The following is a 25,487-nucleotide window of genomic DNA, read 5'->3' as shown; positions in this document are numbered from 1 at the left end:
ACAAAGTGCTTTTGTCTTGAACTTAATACGAGATATTTCATGTGTGATTACTTGAACAAATTTAAGGGGCTTACCTTTATGTGTATCTCATTAAAAGGTACTATATTAATGTTTCTATGGAAAAAATATGGATTTAAATCTATGTAAAATAGTTGAACTCATTGTCTATACCTTATTTTTATTTCTCCCTTTTCTATATCCTTTTTATATTACGAGAATCATTTACTAATAACTGTTATATTTGATTCTTATTATTAGATGCAAATTATGTTATAAATATGATAAAGAAGATGATAACATGACAATCATTATAAGACATGCACATAAGATCATAACATTTTTCTAATGTTTGATTAAATTTGATGAAATTAATAATGCCATAATGTGAGTATAATGTATCTATTTACAAGTTGTAGTGGATGATTTTAACAAAAAATAAAAAGTTTTATTTTAAATAATTTCAATAAAAGTTGTGCATATCAATTGGTTATTATAATTTTAATTACATGATCTATTTGAAACAAATAAAAAATATGATGAAATAAGCCACCTCTACATTTTCATTTTGAATAATTTATTTTAGTTGATTTTCAACATAATCAAGTAGCAAGTTATATTTTGATGATAGTTTTTTTTTTTTATATATATTTCCTTTCTCCAGCGGGAAGTAGGAAATAAACAGAAGGTAAATAAACAGTAGAAGCAGGCAGAGAATAACTTTAAACCAGTACTATCTTATTCACAATATCATATAAGTACTTACAATAAAATCCAAGTAAACAAGCACACAGTCAGGCAACCTTGATAACAATCTTGAATTCTCGGTGATAACAAGTGATGCCTTAACAAAAGAAAATAACTCCTTATATAGAAGGAGAAGACTAGAGTGAATTCTATACAAATTTGAAATCCACCACTAAGGAAATGATAATCCTCTATGATTGAGGCGATTGAGCTGAGTCATTTCTATTATTGAGATTGCTTTGAGTGGAACCTCCATTATTGAGGTAGTCTTGACTTTGTTCGCCATTATCTCGAAAGAGACTTTTGATGGGCTTGGGCCCAACGTTTCTTCCTTTGCTTTAAAGCATTAACTCTAACATATGCAAGGTGGCGGCTTTCTGCTTCCCATTGATGTGACTTAATAGAATATGGCTGACCAAATATACTGTAGGTGCCTTGATTGATATGACAAATATGCCAACTGTGGGCTGGAGGATAAGATTTTCTCTGTTGCTTTTGGACGGATGCTACCGACGAATCCTTTTGTGATTCAGATATATCCTGTAAAAGAAAAGATTACTTCTTTTTAGACTTGGATTCAAAAATATGAATCATAGTCTCCATATAATCAGCCATTGTAGGCTCGTCATCAATAGGATGACTGTCAGGTAGTTGGATCATCTTCTTCTTCTTCTTCAATACTATCCTTGGCAGTCGAAGGCTCAGAGACAAACTTATTGTCATCAATAGGCTGAGAGGTTAATGAAGTGCCTTCATTGCACAAATGAAGTAGAGAACCCTTCATTGATTCTAATAATTTTGCCATTAATTATTCTTCCAAAATATTCAAATACATACTCCATAATTGAGTCTTGAAATTGTTGAATAAATTCTTTGGTCATAATGGACCTCTGACACTTTATATAATCCAAGTACGTTCTCATCGATAAGAATATCAGACTTTATTTCTGCAACCTTTGTATCAATATTGGGAAAATTCTTCTACCAGCGAACATGAAAAGTTCGCAATAATGTAAGTATTCTTGCTTCATTAAAACATGTGGTACAATCCCATCTCCAAATCCATGGTATAGAGAATAACATGAAAAAGATGAATAGTTCACCATTGTTGGGTATTTTTCTTAACCCTGAAACTTTAAGCTCATGACTGGATTTAGTCCATAAATTAAATTGAACCTTAATGGGTTCAGGTAATATTTCACTGGATTGTCCAAATTTCATCCACCATGCATAAACCCAATTGGGTAAAGGTAATGACCTTTTATAGACATCCTTACTCCACTGGAAGAACCATGAATGTCTATGGGAGGGATTCTGGTAATAAAAGGTATTATACCAAACATTCATATAGTCCCAATAATTAAATTTCTTATCATTAGGAAGAACAACTGCTTTAGCTAGATCAAATTTTCCCCATGTTGAGGGATGCATAAATCTTTGAATCGTATATTTACTGTACGCTCATGGGCTATCCTATTTAGTCACATTTGACAGTGTATGATGCATTACTATAAAATTAAGATGAACCAAGATAGATTCAAATGAATACCACCGTTTTCCGAAATAAGCCACCTCTACATTTTCATTTTGAATAATTTATTTTAGTTGATTTTCAACATAATCAAGTAACAAGTTATATTTTGATGATAATTTTTTCTGTTTATATTTTATTTATTTTTTAAATAACTAGGGAGCAATCCTTCCTTTCTATAGGTCTCGCACCTAGGCAACATCAATGAGAGAGAAGAAAAGGAGAGATGGCTCCTACACTTTCATGTAATGCCTAGAAAGGGAGACTACAACCACCTTCTATGTGGAAGATGGGGGTTTGAATTTTGTACTTTTTTATAATTCAAAATGGAGAGAAGAAAGAGGTGCAATCCCTTCTTGACCATCACACCAAGGAACAAAGAGCTTTTCCCCTCTCTTTCTTTTAGACAAGAGAGTGAGTAATTTATAAATTGTTTACCTTTAATATAAATAAAAGAATAAATAAAAAACAATTTATTATATTTATTAAATGTATAGTTACCATATTATTTTATTTGTCTATTAAATTTTAATTATAAGGTTATGTTGAAACCATGATTGTCTATTTTGTCATATTTTAAAATAATATATAAGAAAATTGAATTTAAAATTCACCATATATCTCATTATGTTTTCACTCACCGTTTATCTCTAAGTTGTGCACATTTTTTGTTAGTAATGTCTTCTTCCATCATTCCTACCTACTATGACGAGGCTTTAACTGATCCGAGTTGGAAATCTGTCATAGATGAAGAGATTCAGACTATGTACCACAATTTGACCACTATTCTACCCCAAAAAAAACCGGTGGTAGGGTTTATTTTTTTCTTACAGGTAACCAAATGTATTGGTTGAACCACTAATTGAACCCGGTTGAACAATCTATTCGGTTTCTACTATCTATAACAGACTTCCCTGCCTTCCAGAGGGGTCCTGGGTGTTCCTTCGGAAGCGTCTGCTGGTGACCTCTGAAAAGCTCGTTTCTTTTCCTCTCGCGACCATTGTCGGATTCCTCCTCAGCTATTAAGGTATGTAAGTTATCTCTCCCTCCACTAAAATAAACAAAATCCTTACCTGTGTGCTTTTTCGTGTCCTGGCTTCTCTCTGAACTCGTCTATTCTCCTCTCTCGGCCTCTTTTTTATTCGTCCGCGAGAAATTGAGGCATCTACTCACTCTTGAGTTTTTCTTTTTTTCTTTTATTTTCGTAACTGTTTTTCTTGTAGCATATTTTTTATTTTCATACTTCATTACATCTGTGTTTGTATGTGGTCACAGAAGATTCACTGAGTACTCTGGATTTATTCTCAGTACCTAGCCTTTGACTACTATTACAATGACGGGACATGGAGACACTTTTGTTGATGTGAGATTGGCGGCCGATGCACTTTCAGCAGATGATGAAGCAGCAACACCTCTTCATGAGATCGAGAGCCTCTGTATGCGCTGTGGAGAGAATGTAATTTCTCTAATGCTGTTTTCGATTTATTTGGCTTTTTTGTATCTAAAGAAAGTTCACTATCTTTCTGTTTATTTTTCTGCATCATGTTCTATGAATGTTTTCTGTTATTATTCTTATTCATATGCGAACAATGCCTTATATCTGAAGTTTTTTGTGGTTGGACATCTCTACCTCTTTTATATTTGCTAAGGGTAAACTAGCTGATTTTCTTTTGTGTGGTTAGTTGTGATTTTTTAAAGATGCGGTCCAGGAAGGCCTCAAATTGACAATCATTGGTTGTGACCATTCAGTGAAACACCCAATCTCCATGAACTTGTTGAGAATGTAACGTAAAGAAAGAAAAACCTTGTGTTTTTATTTTTACTTTCAAATTGTTTTAAAAAAAGTTTTCGGCACACAATAGTTGAGTCTATGGAAATATGCAATGAGTTATTCATGGAGTAGGGTGTCATTTTTCAGATAGTATAGTTTTTTTGTGATGGGAGGCATTTAGTGATTATAAAGTTGGGGAATGTGGGGCATGCTTTAAAGAATGCATATTTATGGTCTACAGTACCCTCATGCTCACCAAAACTATTGACAGGGCATTACGAGACTCTTGTTAACTCGCATTCCACATTTTAGGGAGGTATGGTATCTTCTATCTCCTTTCTTTTAACATATATTTTTTGCTTTTGTTGTTGTGGTCCTGCTAGGTGGGTTGTAGTCAAATGTCTTTCAATTATGTGGCCATGGAATGTTGCATTATATGGTTTTACTTGGTTTCCTTTTTATCAATGCAGATTGTGCTGATGGCTTTTGAGTGTCCACACTGCCATGAAAGGTGCCATCAAACTTCACCATTTAATTATTAGTTATGGTTGCGTTGATTTCTCCACATCTTTTAGACATCTTTATTCCTAAAGAAATGATTACAAAATATGAGAACTTATATTTCTCATCTATTTTTTATCTTTAGGAACAGCGAAGTTCAGTTTGCCGGGGAGCTCCAACCTCGTGGCTGTTTGTATTGTTTGAAGGTTCCTTCTGGTGATTATAAGGTTTGATGCATGACAATGAACTTGCTATTTTGTTTGTTCTTGTTTCACCAAAGTTGTCAGCTGATAATATCACTTTTTTGAACCTTGTTAACAAGTGTTCCATTGTTAGGGCCTTCGCAACACAGGTCTGGGCACTTAGTTGTTTGAGTGGTTTGTTGACTGTAGGGGCAAAATTGTCACATGCTATAATTTTTCATGAACGAGAGCAAGAAAAGAAGAAGGGATGCAAATTGGAACCCTGAAACTATGCTAGAATATATTGAACTTAATTTGGACGGTTCTTCTCATGAAATCCAGGCTCAGCAAGTTTTGTTGGAGTATTTAAGTGGAGTGATGGATATGCTGCTCTATTTTTCTCTGTGATGTCTCTATGGACTAAGGCTCTGTTGGCATAATTTCTCAAATTCTTCAGAAGTAGAAGGTGACTCGCAAGGGGGTCATAAGCTGATGCAGTAGCAAGTTAGATCCTCCCTGGAGATGTTGGAATGTTTATTGTTAAATGTGTGATCTGTTAGGAGTCCAGTGGTTAAATAGTCTCATTTAAGTGTTACAAATGGAATTGCAGGGTTGACTAGCAATCTCTTGTTGTCTTTTTTTTTTTTTTTGATAAAAGTGATAACATACTTACCGAGAAAAAAGATTACAAAATAAGAGGGCCTCCCATAACAACCATTGCGGGGAGGGAGGTCTCATGTTTAGCAAGCCCGTCGGCCAAAGAATTGGCAGAGCGGGGAACATGAGACCATGTACAAATAAGGTTGGCAGTGAGGTCAGATACACGGTGGTAAATATGCCAGTGTTTCCAAGGAGTAGTAACAGCTGAGCACCAATGGATGATCACACTAGAATCTCTTGTTGTCTTGGCTACCCTTCTATGACCTTGGAACCTTGTATTGTTGAATTCTTTTACTGACTGGCCTTTTGCTCCATAATTTAATCACATCATATTAAAAAATAAATTCAGGATGACCCCTCTAATCAATTCTAGCTTGAACTCCATCTTCATTTTATTTGGTGAACCCACAGTATTCCACCATCACCTGCATCTACATCCTTCTTTTTTTGTTTTGTTTTTGGGATATTGGTAGTCTTATTAAGACAAAGAAGACCAGGTACACACTTGCCAAGAGGGTAGATACAAAAAACAAAACATAAGAGATTCATGGGAAAGCATTCCGAGAAACCTCCTCCTTAGCAAGCTTGTCTCCTGACTCTTTGCTGAGCTAAAGATGTGGACATCAGGTGCAGAAGAATGTTATCAATCCCCTCTTAAGTAGTATAAAAACTGCCACAGAGGGTTTCAACTATGCCTACACCAGCCCACAACCAATTTAGAGTCAACTTCAATCATCAGGAGCAGGAAGTTTCTTTGTTTTTGGGTTCGGTGGGTGTGGGGGGTCATCAAAGCCCTAAGATCAGAATATACTAACTCAAAGAGTGGGGACATTGCAACAATAGACTGGAAGTAACCCCTATTTAGCAAGAGAATCTGCTAATCTATCAGCCAATTTCATACATCATCAACAGCTGCAACTTCATGAAAGGCTAGCCAATGATGCGAAGGAGGTTTACTTTTCTTCTCACTACCCAATGAAATTCTGAGAATCACTTTCAACATGGAGAGTTCCACCAATAGAATATTAAAAGATCTTTAAGCCATGCCTTGAGGGTTGTAATTCTGCAGTAGGTGATCGCAGCACCCAAATCACCCAGTAAATGAAGCAAGGATGATTCTATTACTTGATCTGAACACCCCCTCAAATTTTGTGGGACCTGGGTTACTAAGTGAGCCACCGTCAAAGTTCAGTTTGGTTACACTATGGGAGGTGGAGGTGGGGGACAAAAAACTTTTCTTTTAAAATATTGCTGAAGTTAGTGTTCTGCTGTTCGGCCTCCAAATCTTCAGGGATCGTCTCCATGGCAAGTTAATCATTGAAGGCGACTTGAAGACTGTTATTAGTTGGTGTTCCAAAGACAACTCTCTCCCTTGGCGCCATTGGTCTATCACGGATAGTATTGCTGACATTGTATCTTCTATTGATTATAATTGGAATCTCATTCCTAGATCAGTGTTATGTATGCAATAACATTTATAAGTTATTTAGAGTCTAATTAATTGTTTTTCTTTATTTTATTTCCGTTAAAGAATTCATAGGCTACAAGGGCATTTTTGTAATATTTTATTTTGAACTTTGTAAAGGTGAACCCTATTTAAGGGGTAAGAGTAATGAGAAAAAACAAGTATTGATTTAGAGTAAACAAGGGTTTTGAGTTCTCCTCAACGAGCTCAGGGGTGTGCGTTTTCCTTAATGAACCTATGGTTTTCAAGCTTCCCTTCGGTTTGATTCTTTTCTTTTCTTCTTCTTCTTCCCTACGAATCGCTGTGTTAGATCCGGGATCGTAACAACTGGTATCATAGCCACTACTTATGTTGCGAGTTCAAATCCCGGAGGGGGCGACTTAGCGGTGTCGCTAGAGTGGGCCGTCGTGGACGTCAGCTCGTAACAAAAGGAGCTTGTTGAACGTCGGCTCGTAAGAGCTTGAGGGCAAGCTCTTTCTCCAAAGGGTGTGTGACACTTAGCCTAGGATAACAATCAGCCAACTCTTTGGCTGATAAATTGGCAAAATTTGGAACTTCCCAGCAATTTCTTTTTGTTTGGGAAGACTTCCCTCATTTGTAAATTGCTCTTTTGAGTTTTTGTCTTAATAATTAGCATCATTTCAAATAAATAAATAAATAAATAAATAAATAAATAAATAAATAAATTCTGCTTTTTTCTTAAAATGGATTTTTTTGTTTTTTCAAAAAAAAAAAAAAAATCTTTGCCCTGAATTGATTTGGAGAGCTTTAGTTGCTGCTAAAGCCAACAAATAGTCTGGCTGGTGGATTGAGGGTGGGTAGCACTATTAGTTGTCCCGAGTCTGGAAAAAAATTGTCATGCTATTTCCTGATTTCAAGAAGGCAGTTAAATGTTATGTTGGTAATGGACGTCTCACAAAATTTTGGTCCGATTGGTGGATGGGTCTGAGCAATCTCAATATCAGCCATGGGTAGATTTCAAACTTGGCCAGGAACATTGATTCCTCTATCTCTGACCTGTGGTCTGATTTTGGAGGATCTCCGAAGAGCTCTTTTGGACTCTGAGGCCATTCTGGCATCCAATCTCCTTACCAGTCTCTCCACGGTAAAACCTTGGACATCACCTGATACACTTATCTGGACCCCTTGCACCAAAGGTTCTTTTTCCACTACCTCGGCTTATAAATTTCTCAACAATCCCAACCCACCTCAACCTAATCACCCTTCGGCTATTGCCTGGACCCTACTTGCCCCTCCCCGTGCTAAATTCTTTATTTGGAGTGCCTATAGAAACAAAATTCTCACCACTGATTCCTTAACTCGGTGCAGAGCCTTTGTCTAGGACCCCTCTTGTCCCTTCTGCCAAAATTCTCCCGAGACTGCTACCCATGTCCTCTTACTCTGCCATTTTGCCCATATTATCTGGACTAGCCTCCTAAATAAAATCGGTTTTCAGTATTGTTCCTCCCAAAATCTTCCATCCACTATTCTCTCAGTTATTAGTGCGAGACTCCCAAAGCTTGGGAAATTGCTCATTTCATGCTGTGTTGGTCATATCGTTCGGGCCTTATGGAAGGAAAGAAATATCCGGAAATTCTATTTTAAATCTACTCCTATTAAAATACTGATAGATAATATTGTTGGCCATGTCTCAACCTGGCTTTTGACCCGAACGGAATTTAGCAGCCTCAACGGCTCTAATATTAAAGGGAACTAGTAGTGGGCAGTTGGTATGACACATCCTTCACGTCCTCCGGTAATGGCAATTTGGGCTCCCCCTTCGGTGGCCCTCTACAAACTAAATTTTATTGGCAGTGCATTTGGTTGCCCCGGTCCTATGGGTTTTGGCGAAGTAATCCATGATGAAAATGGGTCTCCTTTTCTCCTTCGCCGGGCCACTTGGAATCTCCGATTCTATCACTGCAGAACTCTTCGGATTGCTCAATGGGCTTCAGATCTTCCAAAGCCATCTCGTGGGCCCCCTCTTTATTGAAGGTGACTTTAAAACTATTATTGACTGGTGTGCAAAGACAACTCCTCCCTACCGGCATTGGGATATTTTTTTATATATATAATTTAATTATCTTCTGAACTGTAATTGGAAGCACATCCCTAGGTCTGCCAACCATTTGGCAGGCACTCAGGCTAAGTTGGGCGTTTCACTCAACACCTTGTTGTGGAGGAAAACCTTTTTAGTTAGATTTGTATTCTTTTTCCCTCTTTTAATAGTTTATACATGTTCATTCAAAAAAAAAAGCTCAAGTGAAAATAGAGCAGTAGTGCAGAAATTCCGCTCTACCTAAACTCATTATAACTCCCTATTACAAGTTATAAAAGACTGAATTTGAACCATATATTCCTATATGAAGCAGAACATGCTCCTATGGAGGGATAATATGGTATATGTAAATGACCATACTACCTTTTACATATAATTTGATAATTATTAAAGGAGACTCTCTAGCTGCTGTTGGTTGGTTTTTAGCTGGCTGATTTCCTTCTTGGAAGTTTTGGTCCATTCATGATGGTGGATTGGCCATTCAAATATTTTGGTTTTGTGGAGTCAGAAGTGCAGTGCACCTTAATTCAGCACTCATTAGAGGTCAGTAATTGACCTCTCCTTCTATTAAATGCTCATGTGAAAATAGAGCAGAAGTGCAGAAATACCCCTCTACACTGGACTCATTAACTCCCTATCACAAGTCATAAAAGACTGAAAATTGAACCATATAACTCCTATATGAAGCAGAACATGCTCCTATAGTGGGATAATCTGATTAAATGTAAAATGACTATACTACACTTTACATTTAATTTAACAATTATTGGAGGAGATTCCAGTGGCTGTTGGTTGGTTTTTAGCTGGCTGATTTCCTCCTTGGAACTTTTTATTTTATTTTATTTTTGAAATAGCATCCTTGGAAGTTTTGGTCCAATCACGATGGTGCATAGGCCATTCCAGTATTTTGGTTCCATGCAGTCAGAAGTGCATACAGAATTATTGATTCATTGGCTAGGATGGGTGTTTCTCTACCTTGGATTGTTGAGTAACAATTATCCTGTTAGGTTTTGGATTGATTCTCCTCTTTCTTGTGGTCATATTTTCTCTTCAGTTTTAATTGTTTTTTAGGTTTTTCTAGCATATTTGTATTTTTTGGTTATATTTGGTGTTAGCTGATGATGTTGTTGGCTTTTATTGGCCTTGCCTCTGTGACGGATTTTGTTGTAATTTTTAATTTCGTTTTTCTTCTTCTTGTTTAATGATATTCTCATAATTCTCAAGACAAAAAAGAAAAAAAAAAAAGAGTGGGGTTGACATAGGTAGCCACAAGATAGGAAATGCTATATCTAAGGAATATCCTTGAGATTGTCATTTGGGACATTGATTTCTACCAATTCATTTTTTGATTCAAACTAATTTCAAAATACTGAGAAGTGTGTTGGAAGATATGATGTAATTAGGGTGTCATTGATGTAATTAGTTTATGTGTCTTGTCGCTTCTTCACTCTTACTAGGGTGAAGGCATAATTGTAATATTGTATTTTTATGAGTTATTAATAGAGCTTAAGGGGGAGGGTCTGGACTAAGTCCATAATCTCATTTTTCCTCCTCTTTTTCTCCCAACGTGTGTTCTTCCTTTTTCTCCTTGATGTAATCCATGGAGTCCTGAAAATCAACAAAGTGCTTTAAGATTGTAAACTTGATCTATGGAAACATCTCAAAATGAACCATGTTGTCCATGAATTGGAGGATAGTAATGTCAAGATTTGGATTTTCTGATATTGGCTTGATCCATCCAAATGGCTTGATAGCAGTAGCAGTTGGACCCTCGTAAGAGTAGGCGTTGGTGGTCATACTAGGATCCAGATAGTTGTTACCAAGAAGCCCAAGGCACCAAAATCTGGCCCCATATCAGGAAGAGCAATTATATGAGGTTTATAAATGATTGTTTATGCTAGAAATGTATCTTTTTGGAGGTACACAATATGGTGCTCTATAAGTGCACTATCACTTGTTTGAGTAATTCATCAACTACACAATTTGGTTCATTTGTTGGTCAAATTAGTTATATTGCTTTCAGTTAGGAAGGGCATGGGAAAAAATGCCCTATAGCAAGCAAAATTGAAGAATTCCAATGCATTTAATTTTCTGATTTAGATTGACTTTGACAACATTTCCAACAAGTAGGGCTAGTCTATACCATATTTGGAGGTAAAAAAAGGAGCCTTTTTTTTGTTGGAAATTCAATAAGTTCACATGGAAAAAACTAGTGGTAAATTGGTTGACGAGGATGTAGAGAATAGATTGATGAATTTATTCAATCTAAATCTAGGGGAAGATTTTTTTATTTTTTTTGGGCAATTTTATTAAAGTAAACAAGCAAACAAACAAAGGGCCACCAACTACATGCCTATACCAATAGAAACCTTTACAACTACATTAGAACTAAAACATCCATCTTTAGCATGCTGATCTGCCACAAAATTTGCCAAATGAAATACATGATTCCACTTGATAAGATTAGCAGTGTCATCTATGATATGTAGAAATTGATGGTCAAAGTGCCATGGGTGGGGGCAACGGCTTTGACACATGAGATGACCATTTTCAAGTCACCTTCAGCAATAATGGGGTCAGAGAAGTGCTGCACATAAAGAGTGGTTTCATGCATGAGAGTATGAACCACACTGTGGTAGATTATGTTTCTCCTGGGGGGGGGGGGGGAGGAGAACATCTGTGTGATCATCCCTTCACATCAGCTGACCCCATATTGAAAAGTAGAGATAGATTTGGTCACTTGTGCCAAAGAAATGGGTGTGAGTGTGCAAAGGAGAAAACAATAGTAGTCATAGAGAAAATGATGGAGGAGACACTTGAGGTGCGTAGTGAACCAAAGTTGAGAAGAATGTGTCCAACAAGATGGTTTCTTGAGGGAATGCTCTGATGTTTGGGCCAACCAACTCCTCCGCAACAACTTGAGAAAAAAAACATTGTGGTACCAATCGATTGTGTTGTTGTTATGGCTTCTTGTGAACAAAAAAGAAAGGTAGGGTTGAAGACGTTCATATCTTGGCATTTGTCTCAGGAAGAAATGCTTACAAGCAGTTTGCTCTAGTTCATACTTGTGAGTGGAAGTTGGCTTTCCTTTAAAGGGACAAAACCAAGCATGGGGAAGACATGCTAGTCATTTGAAAGGGACTACATTTACGATTAGGATTGTGAAGTTGGGTCCAAGGCCTATCCCAAAATGACTAGCCATCTTAGGAAACCTCTTTCCCAATTAATAAACTCAACATATTTGTTCTCATTAATCTATGTGGGACTATTCCTTTAACACTCCCCCTCATGTGTAGGCCCTTTGGGCTCTTACATGTGGATAATTTGGGTGGAGGCTCACATATACTCACCTGCTCTGTGTGAAGTTGGTCTAAGGCCCATCCCAAAATGACTAGCCAACTTAGGAAGTCTTTTTCCCAACTAATAAACTCGAGATCTTTGTACTCACTAATCCATGTGGGACTATTCCTTAACACCCCCCCTCACGAATAGGCCTTCTTTGTGGCTCTACAAGTGGATAATTTGGATGGAGGCTCACATACGAGTACTTGTTCTGATACCATGTGAAGTTAGGTCCAAGGCCTTTCCCAAAATGACTAGCCATCTTAGGAAACCTCTTTCCCAACTAATAAACTCAATATATTTGTTCTCACTAATCTATGTTGGACTATTCCTTTAACGAGGACCATGAAGGGATATAGTTGTTTGTTAGAAAATTACAAATAGGAGTCTTTCTCTGTGTAGTGTACTTCTACTTGGCTTTCTTTTAGGTTGTCTCAGATACCTAGCTGCTTTATTTGGTTAGGTTGTTTTCTAGTTTGAGTGGTGAGTGTAATGATTCGAATCTAGAGTGCAGGGTTTGTCTGGGAGGATCAAATGATATGATAATTATTCCTAAGGTCTTGGTACTTGGTTGAGTGGGTTTTCCATTTGGGGGCAGCATTGTCATACACTTAAATTTCTTACCCTAAGTACAAGTAAAAACAAAAGATGGATGTGATTTGGATCCATGAATGAAGGACAACCCCTCTAAAAGTGCTCTCACTTTCACTAATTCATTCTTGTTCCCTTTTGATTATGCATAGTATAAGGCATGGCCACATAAGTTCTCATTAAACTATGTGTTTGCATTAATTTGGGCTTTGTTTAGTAGGTGAATGGCTTGGTCTCTGGTTAACAAGACCCACGTCATTCTTGTACTCAATGTGGCTTAATTGGTGGAAATTCATTGCAGGTACTTAATCGCCAAGTGGTAAAATCTGATTCTGCTACAATTAAGGTATAATTTGAAGATCTTATGCGTGTATGAGTTTCTGTGGATGATTTATTTATCATTTTGTTTTTTTTTTTTAATTCCATGAGATCGGAAGTGGTCATTGGTGAATGAAGATGCAAATTAGTGTCCTATAACAAATTGGCATGAAATTGGCGTAGTTTCATTAAGCAGTTAATAGTTATTGGGATCCTATACAAACACATTACTTGTACGGAAAAAAGAGCCTAAAATTGGTTGAAATATGCTTCATGTGTAACAGTTGATCTATGAGCGGCCGAAATACCTAATTTGATATGGCCCCTTTTCAAAAAAAATAATCAAAGAAGGCCCTTAGCCAAGTACTGATTCTATGAGGACCTTTTATACCTCTTTTTTCATTGCAATTGATTATTCTTTTATTGTAATTGATATAAATTTCAATAAAAGTCCCATTCATGGCATTTCACTTCTGTGAAGAAGCATTGTTTGTAACTGAAAAGAAGAGAGTTTCTTGTTAATATATATAGATATTTTTCAAAAAAAAAAAAAAAACTGAAAAGAAGAGAGTTTCTGAGGATGAGATTGTTTTGCTTTTCGACTACAAAGACTTCATTTTCCTTGACTTCCCTATGTAAATCTTGCAGATTCCAGAACTGGATTTTGAGATTCCTCCTGAAGCTCAGCGTGGCACCTTGTCTACGGTATTTTCTCGCTGTCATTTCGTTAAATGTTGACTAATTTTAATCTGGTCCTGTCTTTGTTTTGTAATAATGGTGTCATTGTTGTGTTTTAATTCATGTTACTGAATTGAGCTCAAGAATGATTGTTCATATAAATAATAGGGGACGGAAAAACAGACTATTGCTTGAATGAAACACGTAAAAGTCTGAACCAAGAATCACCTCCATGAACAAATGCATGCCAACATAATACATTGTTTAGAGGCATTTATGGTAGAATTGACGGATACAACAGTAGAGCATGTTGGACTTCCAAACCTCTTGATGTGCATGGAGTGCAAAGATTTCATATGCAATCCCACCTGTGTTAGAGTCTAAGAACTTTGGTTCTTCTACTAAATGTACTTCATAACAATCTCCAATTATTAAACAAGACATGGACGAGAAGCTTACAATCCTTTATGCGGCCACTAAAGAAGCATCAGCCTAGTGGAGACAGTAAGATCCTGTTATTCAAAGAAAGAAGAGTACAAGTGCAGGTCCATGGCTCTGCATTGCTCCTTGAAGCCATCTCCTAGGATTTATTAGGGGGGCTAATGCCACCCTCTGAGAAGGTTTCAAATCTGAAAATTTTGTGCTTCTTTAAGATAAGATTTCACAATGCGTAATCTTATTCTGATACCTCTTTTGTTTTAACCTGTTTTTATTGCTTCTGCTAGGTCGAAGGCATATTAAGGCGAGCTGCTGATGAACTTCAGGCCTTACAAGATGAACGCAAGGTGCATTTGATTTTTTTTAAAATTTTTTGAACTTGATGCATTTGATTTATTAAATAACATTTTCAGAAATGTTTGTTGCCTTTTCTCCTTTATAAAAGGAACCTGCTTTTTGAGCCTTGCAGAAAATTGACCCTGAGACGGCTGAAGCACTGGATCGGTTTTTGGAGAAATTGAAATCCTTGGCAACTGGAGAAGTGCTGTTCACCTTCATTCTTGATGATCCAGCGGGCAACAGCTTTGTTGAGAATCCGTGAGTTACAGAGTACAGTTTACCTTTGTCTGTCATTTCTTAACTAATTCTTTTTTGGGTATATTTGATTCTTTTGGGTGGGCATATGTTTTTCAATTTCAAGGGTTTTTGGGTTGTAATATAGGTGTGCCCCTGCTATGGACCCATTGCTGACTATCAAGTTTTATGACCGTACACCTGAGCAACAAGCATCACTAGGGTTTCTTGCTGAGTCATCATCAGGTAGAGACCATGAAGAAGAAGATCCCACTGGCGCTCTCACTGAGGCATGTTGTCCTGATGAAATTATTAGGGAACCTCACGGATCAGTTGGGGCTGTGTCTGGGCATCGAGCAATTGCCCAGAGTAATAGCGAGGAAATGGCTGCAGCCTTGTTTAAGTATTCTGCACCAGAAGAGGTAACTATGTCGAGGCACTTATTGGTCGCACAACAGCTATTCATGTTATAATTGTTACCTTGATTTTCCACACTCATGGTTCAACAGGTGATGACTTTCCCAACAACATGTGGAGCATGTGGAGTTAAGTGCGAAACTAGAATGTTTGTGACCCGTATCCTTCTGCTCATCCCTCTTGAGTGTATGAGCTTTTGATTTTCTGTCTCCTCTTGGCTTTTTGGATGGGTTTCTGCTGTAATTCCCTTTCAAAAGTATTAGAATTTATCAGTAGGTAGTGTTGGCTAATGAGGGTGTGGGTATACCATCTCCTATTCTACATCCATCTCAATTGCAATTCTCACTCTTTTTTTCTATAGCTACCTAGCTGTTTACATTCTCCTTATCTTTAATGGAACACCTCTTCTATAAGTTTAGAAAATTCTAATTACTGAAAGGGTTGGAGAATTCATCTTGAACCGTAAACTTTATTCACTTTGAACAAAGAGGTTTAATGGCTCAGAGAGTGGCCAGAAACAAACAAGTTGTCTCAGGTTGTTTCCTTGAGGTCTAGGCCTTCAATGGAACCTATAAAACATCCAGCTTGAACTTCTGATCAGCCTCCTTTGCAAAATTGTACCAACCATAGGTTGGACTTCTGATTAGCAGCCATTTCAAAGTTCTACCAACCAATTGGTTGTCTGTCATCAGCAATACTATCATTTTATTTTGCAGAAGTAGTACTTTTTAATCCTATGTATAATGTACCTCTTGAATTTTACAATTCTTTGGCATGATCTGTGTCATTGTAGTATGAGCTGAATTATTTTAACCTATGCATATTTCCATTTATCACCTGGTGGGTTTCTACCTTGGTTGTCTTAACTGCTTGCAGATATTCCATATTTCCAGGAAGTGATTGTGATGGCTTCCACTTGTGATGCATGTGGATACCGTAGTTCTGAGGTCTGTAACAACTTTGTAGGTTTTAATTCAGAGGGTCATTTTAGAAATATTTGAAACAATGTTTTCGTATCTTGGTAGAATTATGGTATGTTTTCTCTTTCCCTTTTAAAAAACCAAAAAGATACGTTTTTTCTTTCTTTCCTTTTGGGCTGTCCTCTCTGACTTCAATTTTCATGGACAGTTGAAACCTGGTGGCAGAATTTCTGAGAAAGGAAAGAAGATTACGCTGCATGTAAAAAATATTAAGGACCTTAGCCGGGATGTCATAAAGGTATCTGTTTCTTTAGACTCAATAGATCTTGACCTTTTGGTTAGTAAGTGATTTTCATATATTTGGCCACTCAATTTGTGTTGAGAGCTTATACTCGACTAGACATTGTATCGAGAGCTTAAATGTGATCCTCTTTTGGCCAGTGACTGGAGAAAAATTCTTTACCACATAAGCATGCTTATTCTATTGACTGTAATGATTTACTAAGTTCTCTATGCATCCCATTTTCAGTCAGACTCTGCTAGTGTGAGAGTCCCTGAGCTTGACTTGGAGCTTGCAAGTGGAACATTAGGAGGAATTGTGACAACAGTGGAAGGTCTAATTACTAAAATTAGTGAAAGTAAGTTGATGATAATATCTCCTTAATAAATCTTCTGAATAACTTCTTTGGGAATCTGTTGCATCTGGGTCATAGTTTGTACAACTTCTATCTTCTCTCATCAGATGTCAATATTTGATTTTGTTGTAGATCTTGAGAGAGTACATGGATTTACTTTTGGTGATAGTCTTGTTGAAAGCAATAGAAAGAAGTGGCAAGATTTCAACTCAAGTCTGACAAAGGTACACAGATTGCAATAGTTTGTCCTCTGCACTCATTGAGCACCTTTCTAGTTTTTTTTTTTTTAATCATCTTTTAATGTATTTACCCTGATTATGACAAATTTATTTGTATCTGAGTAGCAGGAGGGGAAATAGAGAAGCGGCTATGAAATTCTAGGATTTTGTTGCATATGATGAAAAATAAGAAATAAAAATAATTTTTTCATCCCGGCTGTTTCTGTCAAAATTGGATTGCAATCTTCAGAAAGGGGATACATTTTACTGTTGAAAATAAAATTTGGTTGGCATGTATAGTCCAGTTATTCTTGTGGTGTTTTTCTACTTAATCAAAATTGATCCCCTTTCTGAACTGTAGAATTAGTTGTGCATGTTCAAATGCATTTTGTTCAAACACAACCTTGTTGATAGATTATCATCTTTCAAATTTATATGTTTGATATAAACATGATGGATCCATTAGTGTTATGCAAACATACTAGAAAATTTTAAATTAGTGTTGTCTGATCCCTGAAAGTAGTTAGCTAATAATAATTTTGCCATTGAAAAGTTGAATTCTTTTTGGATTAATGGAGATCTGCTTTTGCAGCTTTTGCAATTGGACAGCTCTTGGACTTTGATCATTGATGATGCTTTGGCAAATTCCTTTGTTGCGCCAGTTACAGATATCATCGAAGATGATAAACAGCTTATATGTAAGTTTTATCTATATATTATTTTACTAATTTATGAGTCATTGCACAAATGTTTGACAAAGCTACATGTTTAGAGGATGACCTTTAATTGCTAAAATTTATGAAATCATTTGATGCATGTGTAATTCCAAATCACTAAAGCTCTATTGAATTTGAACACAATTCAGTTGGTTTTAATCTTAATCAAGGGAAAAACATATAAAAGATTCTCTCTGAAAAATGTTGCTTGCTTCCTTGAGTTGCATATTTCTAGATCAGCTAGATAGGAAGAGTCGAGGTGACTGAGAGAATAGAAGAGAAGTTCAGGAAAGAAAATTAGAAGAAGGGACATTGAAGCTGAGGCTGCAAGAGAGAAAAAAGAGTTGAAAAGGGGATATGTTACACATGTATGTTTTATTCTCAAAATATTATTACTGTAAAATGGCTATATTTACGGTAGCTGAGTATGGTGGAAAAAAGAATGTATTGGGAGTAACAATGTTAATAATAGCCCCACATAAATCTAAGAATAGAAATGTTGTTCTTATTACTTGGGAAGAGACCTCCTAACTTTGGCTATTCTTTTTTTTGAAATAGTGAATGGTTTTTTATTGCTGCAAAGAACGGGGAAAGCCAGAGGCATTTAAGATAAAGGGGGAAGGAATTTCCCATAATAAGGGACGAAAACACTTTCCTTGGCCAAGGAATCAAACTCTTTATTGGCAGCCCTAGGAATATGCTGCCAGGAAACAACTAAAGAGACAGAGGTATCTGTTTTACCAAGGGGAAGGCTTTTATCTGACATCTAGCTAATCATCATCTTCAAGTCACCTTCAACAATAACTGGAACTGAGAAATTCTGCAGAAAGTTCTAACATTCCTTTTGTCCCACAAGAACCAAGGACAACAGCAAGAGAGGCTCTCTAGAGGTGCTGGCCAGACCTTGGAAATTTCTAGGATTTACACGGCTATTCATTTTAGAATGGACCTAGACCTAAATTTAACAGAGCACTTGTACCTGTATATGGACCTCCACCTAAAATTGCCTATGTAGAAGCCATAAAAAAGGGTCCACCTATGAGGGGGATAGATCTAGGATTAAAAAAATCTTGTGCCTAATTCTTTGGAAGAGGTCTTCTATTTTTGGTTAATCATTTTGGGATAGACCTAGACCTAGATTTAACAAATAACAACAAGAAACAACTAGTCGAGATGATTGAACATTGTTTATGCACATCACTTTCTGCTGATGAACCTAGAAAACCAAAACAAAAGCAACGAATGATGAAGCTGATGAAGATTTAGGCTAATCTAGCTAGAATTGACTTGTGTTATTTTTTTATTGAAAACATTTTTTTTAATGTATATTTTTTTAATTTGTTGGAAGTTAGTCCTCTGAGCCTTGTGGAACGTGTGTGTGTGTGTGTGTATTTGAAGAACTGATTTTATAAAAACAAAAGTAAAGGGGCTGAGCCCTTATAACGAAGAGAGCTAAAAAAGAAAAGAAAAGGAAAAAATATCATAAATAAAGCATTAAGAGGGAGTGGAGTGGTTGATGAGAGGGGCACTTTGAGAGTTGCCCATTCTAGCAAAAATGGTTGGCTTCAAAATTGGTCTCCTTGGAACATGTGACCAAGAAATTTGGGGGGAGCTCACAATGTCCTCTATATATATGAAGTGCTGATCAAAGCACAACCTACTGTCGTCTTTGGCCCATGAAATAACCGTTTTTGAATCACTGTCAACAATTATTAGGGCAAAAAAGTGCTGCTTGTAGATGATAAACCCTAGGAGAAGGCCAGCAACCTCAACACTGGTGGAATCAGAGATCCCCAAGGACTGCAGTAAGAGAGGGATATGCGCTAGATGATTCCTGACCACACCACTGTATTTGGACAGCCAGGGGTTGCTAAGCGAGCTTCTGTTGACGTTGGGCTTGAGAGTGCCATCAATAGGTGGGGACCAAGAGGTCGATTGAATTGGCTTATGGATAGAGTTTGAGGCCACACTTTTCAAGAATAATGGCTGCTGGCAAGTCATCAAACCCCTGGTTCAATTTAGTCTATTGTAGGACCGCATGTGCTGTCCTTTTCATAATGCCCCCAATCAAGCTACATTTGGACAAGAAGGTATGCAGATTGCGTTCCATCCACAGGAACCAAGGAATGGCTTCGACTGCATTCGCCAAAGAAGGATGCCCAGCTTGGGCAGAGGGAGATAGGAGCTTGATATAAAAACGAGAGAGAGTCTCATGAAAGCATAGGGACATACCAAAGTGTCTAGTAAATGAGCTTCAGACCTGTTGGATAAACCAGCAATGGAAGAGGAAGTGGTTGATTGACGGCTTTGCATTACATTAGAAATTTGTTAGGAAGGTTGCATACCTCTATGCTGCTGCTAGTCACCAAGTGAGGATACACACTATTAAGGAGGCATCAAAGAAGACTTTAATCTGTGGTGGGGCAATAATCTTCTAGTCCATGGTGGGACTTGTGCGAACATCCAGTGTCCTCTGCTGAGGTCTTGTAACAGGAGGCAACAGAGAACGAATCAGAAGTGTCTGCAGTCCGGATAAGTTTGCCATCGTCAAAAGGTCTAAGAGCCCTTTGAGCCGTTGAAGGAGGAGCTCCATTTCTTTAATTTTGTGATCAATCGGGGTCTTCAAAGACCAGAATTCTAGCTGTCACCATCAGAGGGGAACATCTGTTGGACAGATCTGAAACGAATTTGGCCATAAAAGGCTTACTGCCAAGCCATTTGTTGGTCCAGAAGTTTATTCCAGCACCAGATCTGATAGCAATCTTCACCTGACCTAAGAATTTATCAATCCTTGAATTAAGTGCCTTCTAATGGCAGGGCAAATTGGAAGCTCGAACAACTGAGGGCAGCAGATTGTTGGGATTGATCTGATATTTGGCATGGACAATTTGTTGCCATAGGCTGTGTTCTTCCAAGCTGAATCTCCACATCTGTTTCATTAGGAATGCTTTGTTCAAGGTTCAAATTCTGTGCAGTCAAAACCCCCAAGCCCTTTGGCTATACAGACTCCCCCGAGTTCACAGGGTGGTATTTGAAAGTTTCTGCTGAACCACACCATATGAACTTCTGTTCAATAGCCTCAATTTTCTTGGCAACACTGACTGGGCATTGCAATAGCGAGAGGAAGAAGTTCGAGATACCAGAAAGTGTGAAATTTGACGACTGTTAACTGCCTGACAAGATAGAAGTGCTTCCCCATCTATGCCTATAAGCTGCTTTTGAAACTTATTGACCAGATCCCAGTGAGAGAGAGATATGCAGCCAGTAAATAGGGGAATGCCAAGTTAGGTGATACGTAAATGTCCCACCTTGTATCCCATGACGTTAGCCACTTTTGGTTGCCTCCATACTGACATTAATGCTGATTAATGTGGATTTCTCCCAATTTACCATTTGGCCAGACATGAGCTCATAGATCACCCAAAGTGCCTTCAAGTTCAAGGAGTTCTTCAATTTTACAGTTGCAAAAACAGATTATATCTTCTGCAAACTGGAGGAGGGGAGTATTTAAAGGAGACTCCGTGGGGCCCTTACAGAGCCAACCGTCACTAGTTGCCTATATAAATTTTTGGTTGAGAGCTTCAGCTACCAAGTTAAATAGTAGGGGAGAGATAGGGTTGCCCTGATGGAGCCCTCTGGTAGCCCAGTAACCCCTTGCTGCTCCATTAACCAGTACAAAGAATCTTGGTCGATGCAATACAACTATCTATCCAAATCTGACCAGAACCCATGTTTTGTATGCAGCATCAAGGAGTGCCCTGTTAACGCAATCAAACAGCCTTTTCAAGTCAATTTTAAGAATAATTTCTGCATTAGTCCCCTGGGCGAAGTGGTGAATCAACTCATGGGCAGGAAAAGGATAAGAGTCTGAGATCTGTTTTCCTTTGATGAAAGCTACTTGCTGGGCACAGGTGACCTGACCAATCTTCTTTTTCAATCTGTAGGCAAGGATCCATGTGATGATTTTATAAGCACTCGAGAGGAGGCTGATGGGGTGGTAATCCTTAGGATGAGAGTCTCCCTTCAAATTTGGAAGAAAGGTGATAGGAGGCAGTGAAAGAGTTGCTCATGATCCCGAATCTCTGAAAGTCTTTGAACACCTACATGAGGTCTACATCCCAATTGGCCTTGTAGAATTCTGCTCCAAATCCAGGAGCCTTGTCATTGGGTAGGGCCTGAATGGCGAATAGCAGTCTCCCCTTTCTTCATTGGAAACTTCTGCTCCAAATCAGCATGTCTTTGCTGAAGCTCAGAGAATTGCAGATGGTGCACCAAAGGCTTGAAAGATTAGTTTCTCTGTAGATGGTGGAGGAGACTTTATGAGTTGAAAATAATCTGAATAGGATCAGAGACATTCTAAACATCAGTATAGAGGGAGCCCATAGAATTTTTGTGCTTCCTAGCAGATGCAATAGCTTGGAAGAAAGTTTTTGCATCTCCCTCTTTAAGCAATGGAAGCAGGGTAGTTGCTTCTAGTATATGCATTCCTGATAGGAGAGGTTATCTATGGATCTGCAGGGTCCCAAATGAATTGGCTTATTCGAAAAAAGCCTTGTTCTTTGGAAGACCTATCTCGTGTCTGGTACTGCATGGTTCCACTCTGCAAGAACTCCAAATCATTCTCTTGAAGCGTATCTTCTTCCAAATTCAGTATGAAGCTTTTCCCTCAAGGCGACTTGAACATCTGAGAGATCCACTAGGCTCTTGAAGGTCAAGGGAGTTGATATCTTGTATCAAAGCAGCTTTTTTGTCTGAGAGCTGCTCAATTTCTCTTTCACCCAGGATCTGATCTTCAAGTTTAATAATTGCAGCTTCAGTCAAAAGAATACATTGTGAACCCAAAATCGGGGAGAGGGATCCACTGTAATTGGACCCATTGCTTAAAATCCTCCGAGTAAAGTCTCAAGCCAGGGCGACTTCGTCCGAAATTTGGGAGAACCCCATGAAACCTCTACACTCCAAGAGAATCAGGAAGTGGCTCATATGGGCCTAAGGGAGAATTTTGCAGGAGTTAGGAAAGAGGGCAAACCAATCTTGGGAACTGAGAATCAATCGAGATTGGAGAGAGTTTGGGGGTTCTGGTTGTGTGTCCATATAAATTGTCCACTTGAAGGTGGAATTTCATCAAAGTTACAGTCCTCAGTAAGCTCACCAAATTTGGCACTACGAGTGGAGCTGGGGGTCTTTTCATGGCAATATCTAGTTGCATTGAAATCCCCCACCAAGAAGCCAGGGGCAACTCCAGGCACCATGCCTGTGTTTGAGCTCTCCCCGAAAAGCTTCTCTTTGACCACAAAAGGAAGGCCATACACACCTCTGAAGGGCCAAACTGAGCTGCGATGAGTCTGCTTGAATTTGACGCAGACACAGAACTCACCCTTGGAAATCTCTGTGGCTTCCAGAAATTGGTCCCAGACTAACAAGAGGCCACCTGCAGGCCCAGTTGACTGGCATGCCCAATAGAGTCAACAACCACTCATTCCCTACTTCTGCTGCCCAGCAGGTCCCTTAATATTTGAGTCATTAAGGAGGCAAGCTTGGTCTCTTGGAGAACGGACATTGAGGTTTGAAGTCCCGAAGAGACCCTTGGAATCACCCTGGGGTGGTTTTTAGAAGAATGCGACAAAAAAAGTTGGCTTCCTCTTGCTGCTTTACATTCTATGATGATAACCACGTGGAATTCACTGTCAGCTTCAATGCGCAGCGTCTTGACATCAAAGTCAAAGTTCAGCACCCTTTTAATCAGAGCATGATCCAATCATCTGCCCAATGTGGCACCTTCGTTTTTCAATGAATATATCTATAACTTGATTCCTGTTTGTACTGTTTTGCTTGCATGGTATTTAAGTATCTTTTTGGGTCGATATGACCTCAAAAGAGTGGAGGTGGAAAATCTTAGATGTACACAAAAGAAAAGGTTGAAGAAAAATTTAGCTTCCAAGAATAAGCTCATGCAAGTAATAAATTATTTTTGTTTCTACATGAGATTTTTTACATCTGTTGTCATAAGTTATTAGTTAATTAACGTCATGAGTGCAGTCAAATTCATACTTTATTTGACAATTAAGAGGAATAATAACTAAGGCACTATGTCTTACCTTTTATTTATGTTATACGAATCAAATACTGATGCACCTTGTAGGTTGAGTTTTGAATTGATCAAATCGTTTTTCAAAGGAATTGCTAGACTTTCAAGAGATTATCTTCCATTTTTTTCTTCTTATCGAGCTTTTTATTGGTTTTAGATTTTTTTTTGTTTTGTTATTTATTTTGTAAACTGTTTATGATTATCTCAGTTGAGGAATATCAAAGGTCCTGGGAGCAAAACGAGGAATTGGGTTTGAATGACATGGACACAGCTGATGCTGATGTTGCTTATGAGAACTAGTAACCACGTTGTCAACTCATCAACGCAAAGAAGCAACTCTTGTTGTCAATCTCTGTAACTATTTATATGCCTAGACGAAATCAGTTTTGGCTTCTGTTTTATTTGTTCATACTGGGCCATTGTCTAGTTGTGCCTACAGAGCATTTTTTGTTGTAGCATCTATGCGTAAGCTATAAAACAGCATGGCTATGGCAGTTACAAGGCTTAAATAGGCGGTAGTCGCTGCAGAAAAATACATTCAAGCATCTGGCTGATAGTGCTATGACAATTAGAGACCAAAATTGAAAGAATTTTTTTCTTCAGAGAGCTCTTCTTCTTTTCCCCTTGAATGTCTCTTCTGAAGGCTTAATTATCTAATTGTGGTAGTTGTCTTTTTGTTTGGATTTCTCCGACATTAAAAAAAAAAAAAGCCAAAATGGCGAATATCCAATGCTGTTTTAGACTGGAGAAATTTGCTGATGTGATATATGCATGATTTGTACTAGTTGTAACATGCGACCGGATTCTGAGAACTGCGAATCATAAGGTGCTTTAGATAATCGGTAATTCCTGAAGTCTTTAAACATTGAAGGAAGGCCAAATAACAGTTCGCAGTTAAGATTTTTATTTTGACTGGATTTTTCATTTGAAGGGTTGGTTAAGAAAAACTACCATTTGATATGAATAAACCTCGCCGAAAACAAGATTTGAAGGTCTCCAGGCACTCTAGCTCTTTCCATTTGCGCGTCTCAAGAAACTCTTGAATTATCCATCCACTTCTCTATTCTTCCAGAAAATTAGTCCCTTAAACATCCTTGACCCATCACTTAAGCCTTATACTACACAAATTCCAACACTCTTTCAAACCATTCAGTTTTTTGACATATTAGCTGAAAAAGATAAGACCTTAAGAAGGTTCTATCATACCCTCATATGAAGAAAATTGAAATTAGAAAAAGATGGTCAAGGAGTTCTCAAGGGCATAATTCGTCCCAACACCGGTTCCTATGCTTCCCCATTGGGTCACAATGTTGGGGGTATAAATATTTTGATTTTTGTACTAATTTTATAAAAATATTTACTTTATCTATTTATTTACCCTTCTACCTAATTTTATCTACGGGTAATCAGTAAGCAATTGGATAACGGAATAGCTTATTCCATTTTGGTTTAAAAAGTAAATAAGAACCCCTTACCCCTTTCGTATGTTACCCGTTTACACCCCTAAGACAAGGAGGGGGAAGAGTCTTGGCATCCTATCTTAGAAGGACCAATTTTATCCATTTGCTTTGTACAATAGTAATCTTTAGTTTATGCTATAATACCATTTATAAGGAGTAAAAACGGTTATTACCTGCTCT

The 25,487-nt window shown here is 37.8% G+C and overlaps 1 protein-coding gene across 6 annotated transcripts; it reads left to right on the top strand.

The window, feature by feature from the left end:
- The first annotated feature begins 3,213 nt into the window (after positions 1-3,213).
- LOC137962398 (uncharacterized) lies at positions 3,214-24,449 on the top strand. 6 transcript variants are annotated; one of them, XM_068809237.1, is made up of 17 exons: positions 3,214-3,302; positions 3,584-3,731; positions 4,318-4,362; positions 4,517-4,557; positions 4,693-4,774; positions 13,148-13,192; positions 13,813-13,869; positions 14,568-14,627; positions 14,750-14,877; positions 15,002-15,275; positions 15,363-15,429; positions 16,147-16,217; positions 16,399-16,488; positions 16,720-16,828; positions 16,958-17,049; positions 17,636-17,741; positions 24,056-24,449. In XM_068809237.1, exons 2-17 carry the CDS (start codon positions 3,609-3,611, stop codon positions 24,145-24,147), a joined length of 1,482 nt encoding a protein of 493 aa, XP_068665338.1. In that variant the 5' UTR covers positions 3,214-3,302; positions 3,584-3,608; the 3' UTR covers positions 24,148-24,449. The 6 variants fall into 6 exon arrangements, with proteins under 6 accessions (XP_068665338.1, XP_068665339.1, XP_068665336.1 ...); XM_068809238.1 differs by having other exon boundaries at positions 3,218-3,306; XM_068809235.1 differs by having other exon boundaries at positions 3,218-3,306; positions 3,551-3,731.
- The last annotated feature ends 1,038 nt before the right edge of the window (positions 24,450-25,487 follow it).

The sequence above is a fragment of the Aristolochia californica genome, unplaced genomic scaffold, assembly GCF_029961685.1.
Source record: "Aristolochia californica isolate CCGP_79_NKW_82.1479 unplaced genomic scaffold, dmAriCali1.0.hap1 SCAF_4, whole genome shotgun sequence".
In the NCBI taxonomy this organism is placed as follows: domain Eukaryota; kingdom Viridiplantae; phylum Streptophyta; class Magnoliopsida; order Piperales; family Aristolochiaceae; genus Aristolochia; species Aristolochia californica.
The sequence above is the reverse complement of the archived record's forward strand: the minus strand, read 5'-3'. Positions and strand labels throughout refer to the sequence as shown.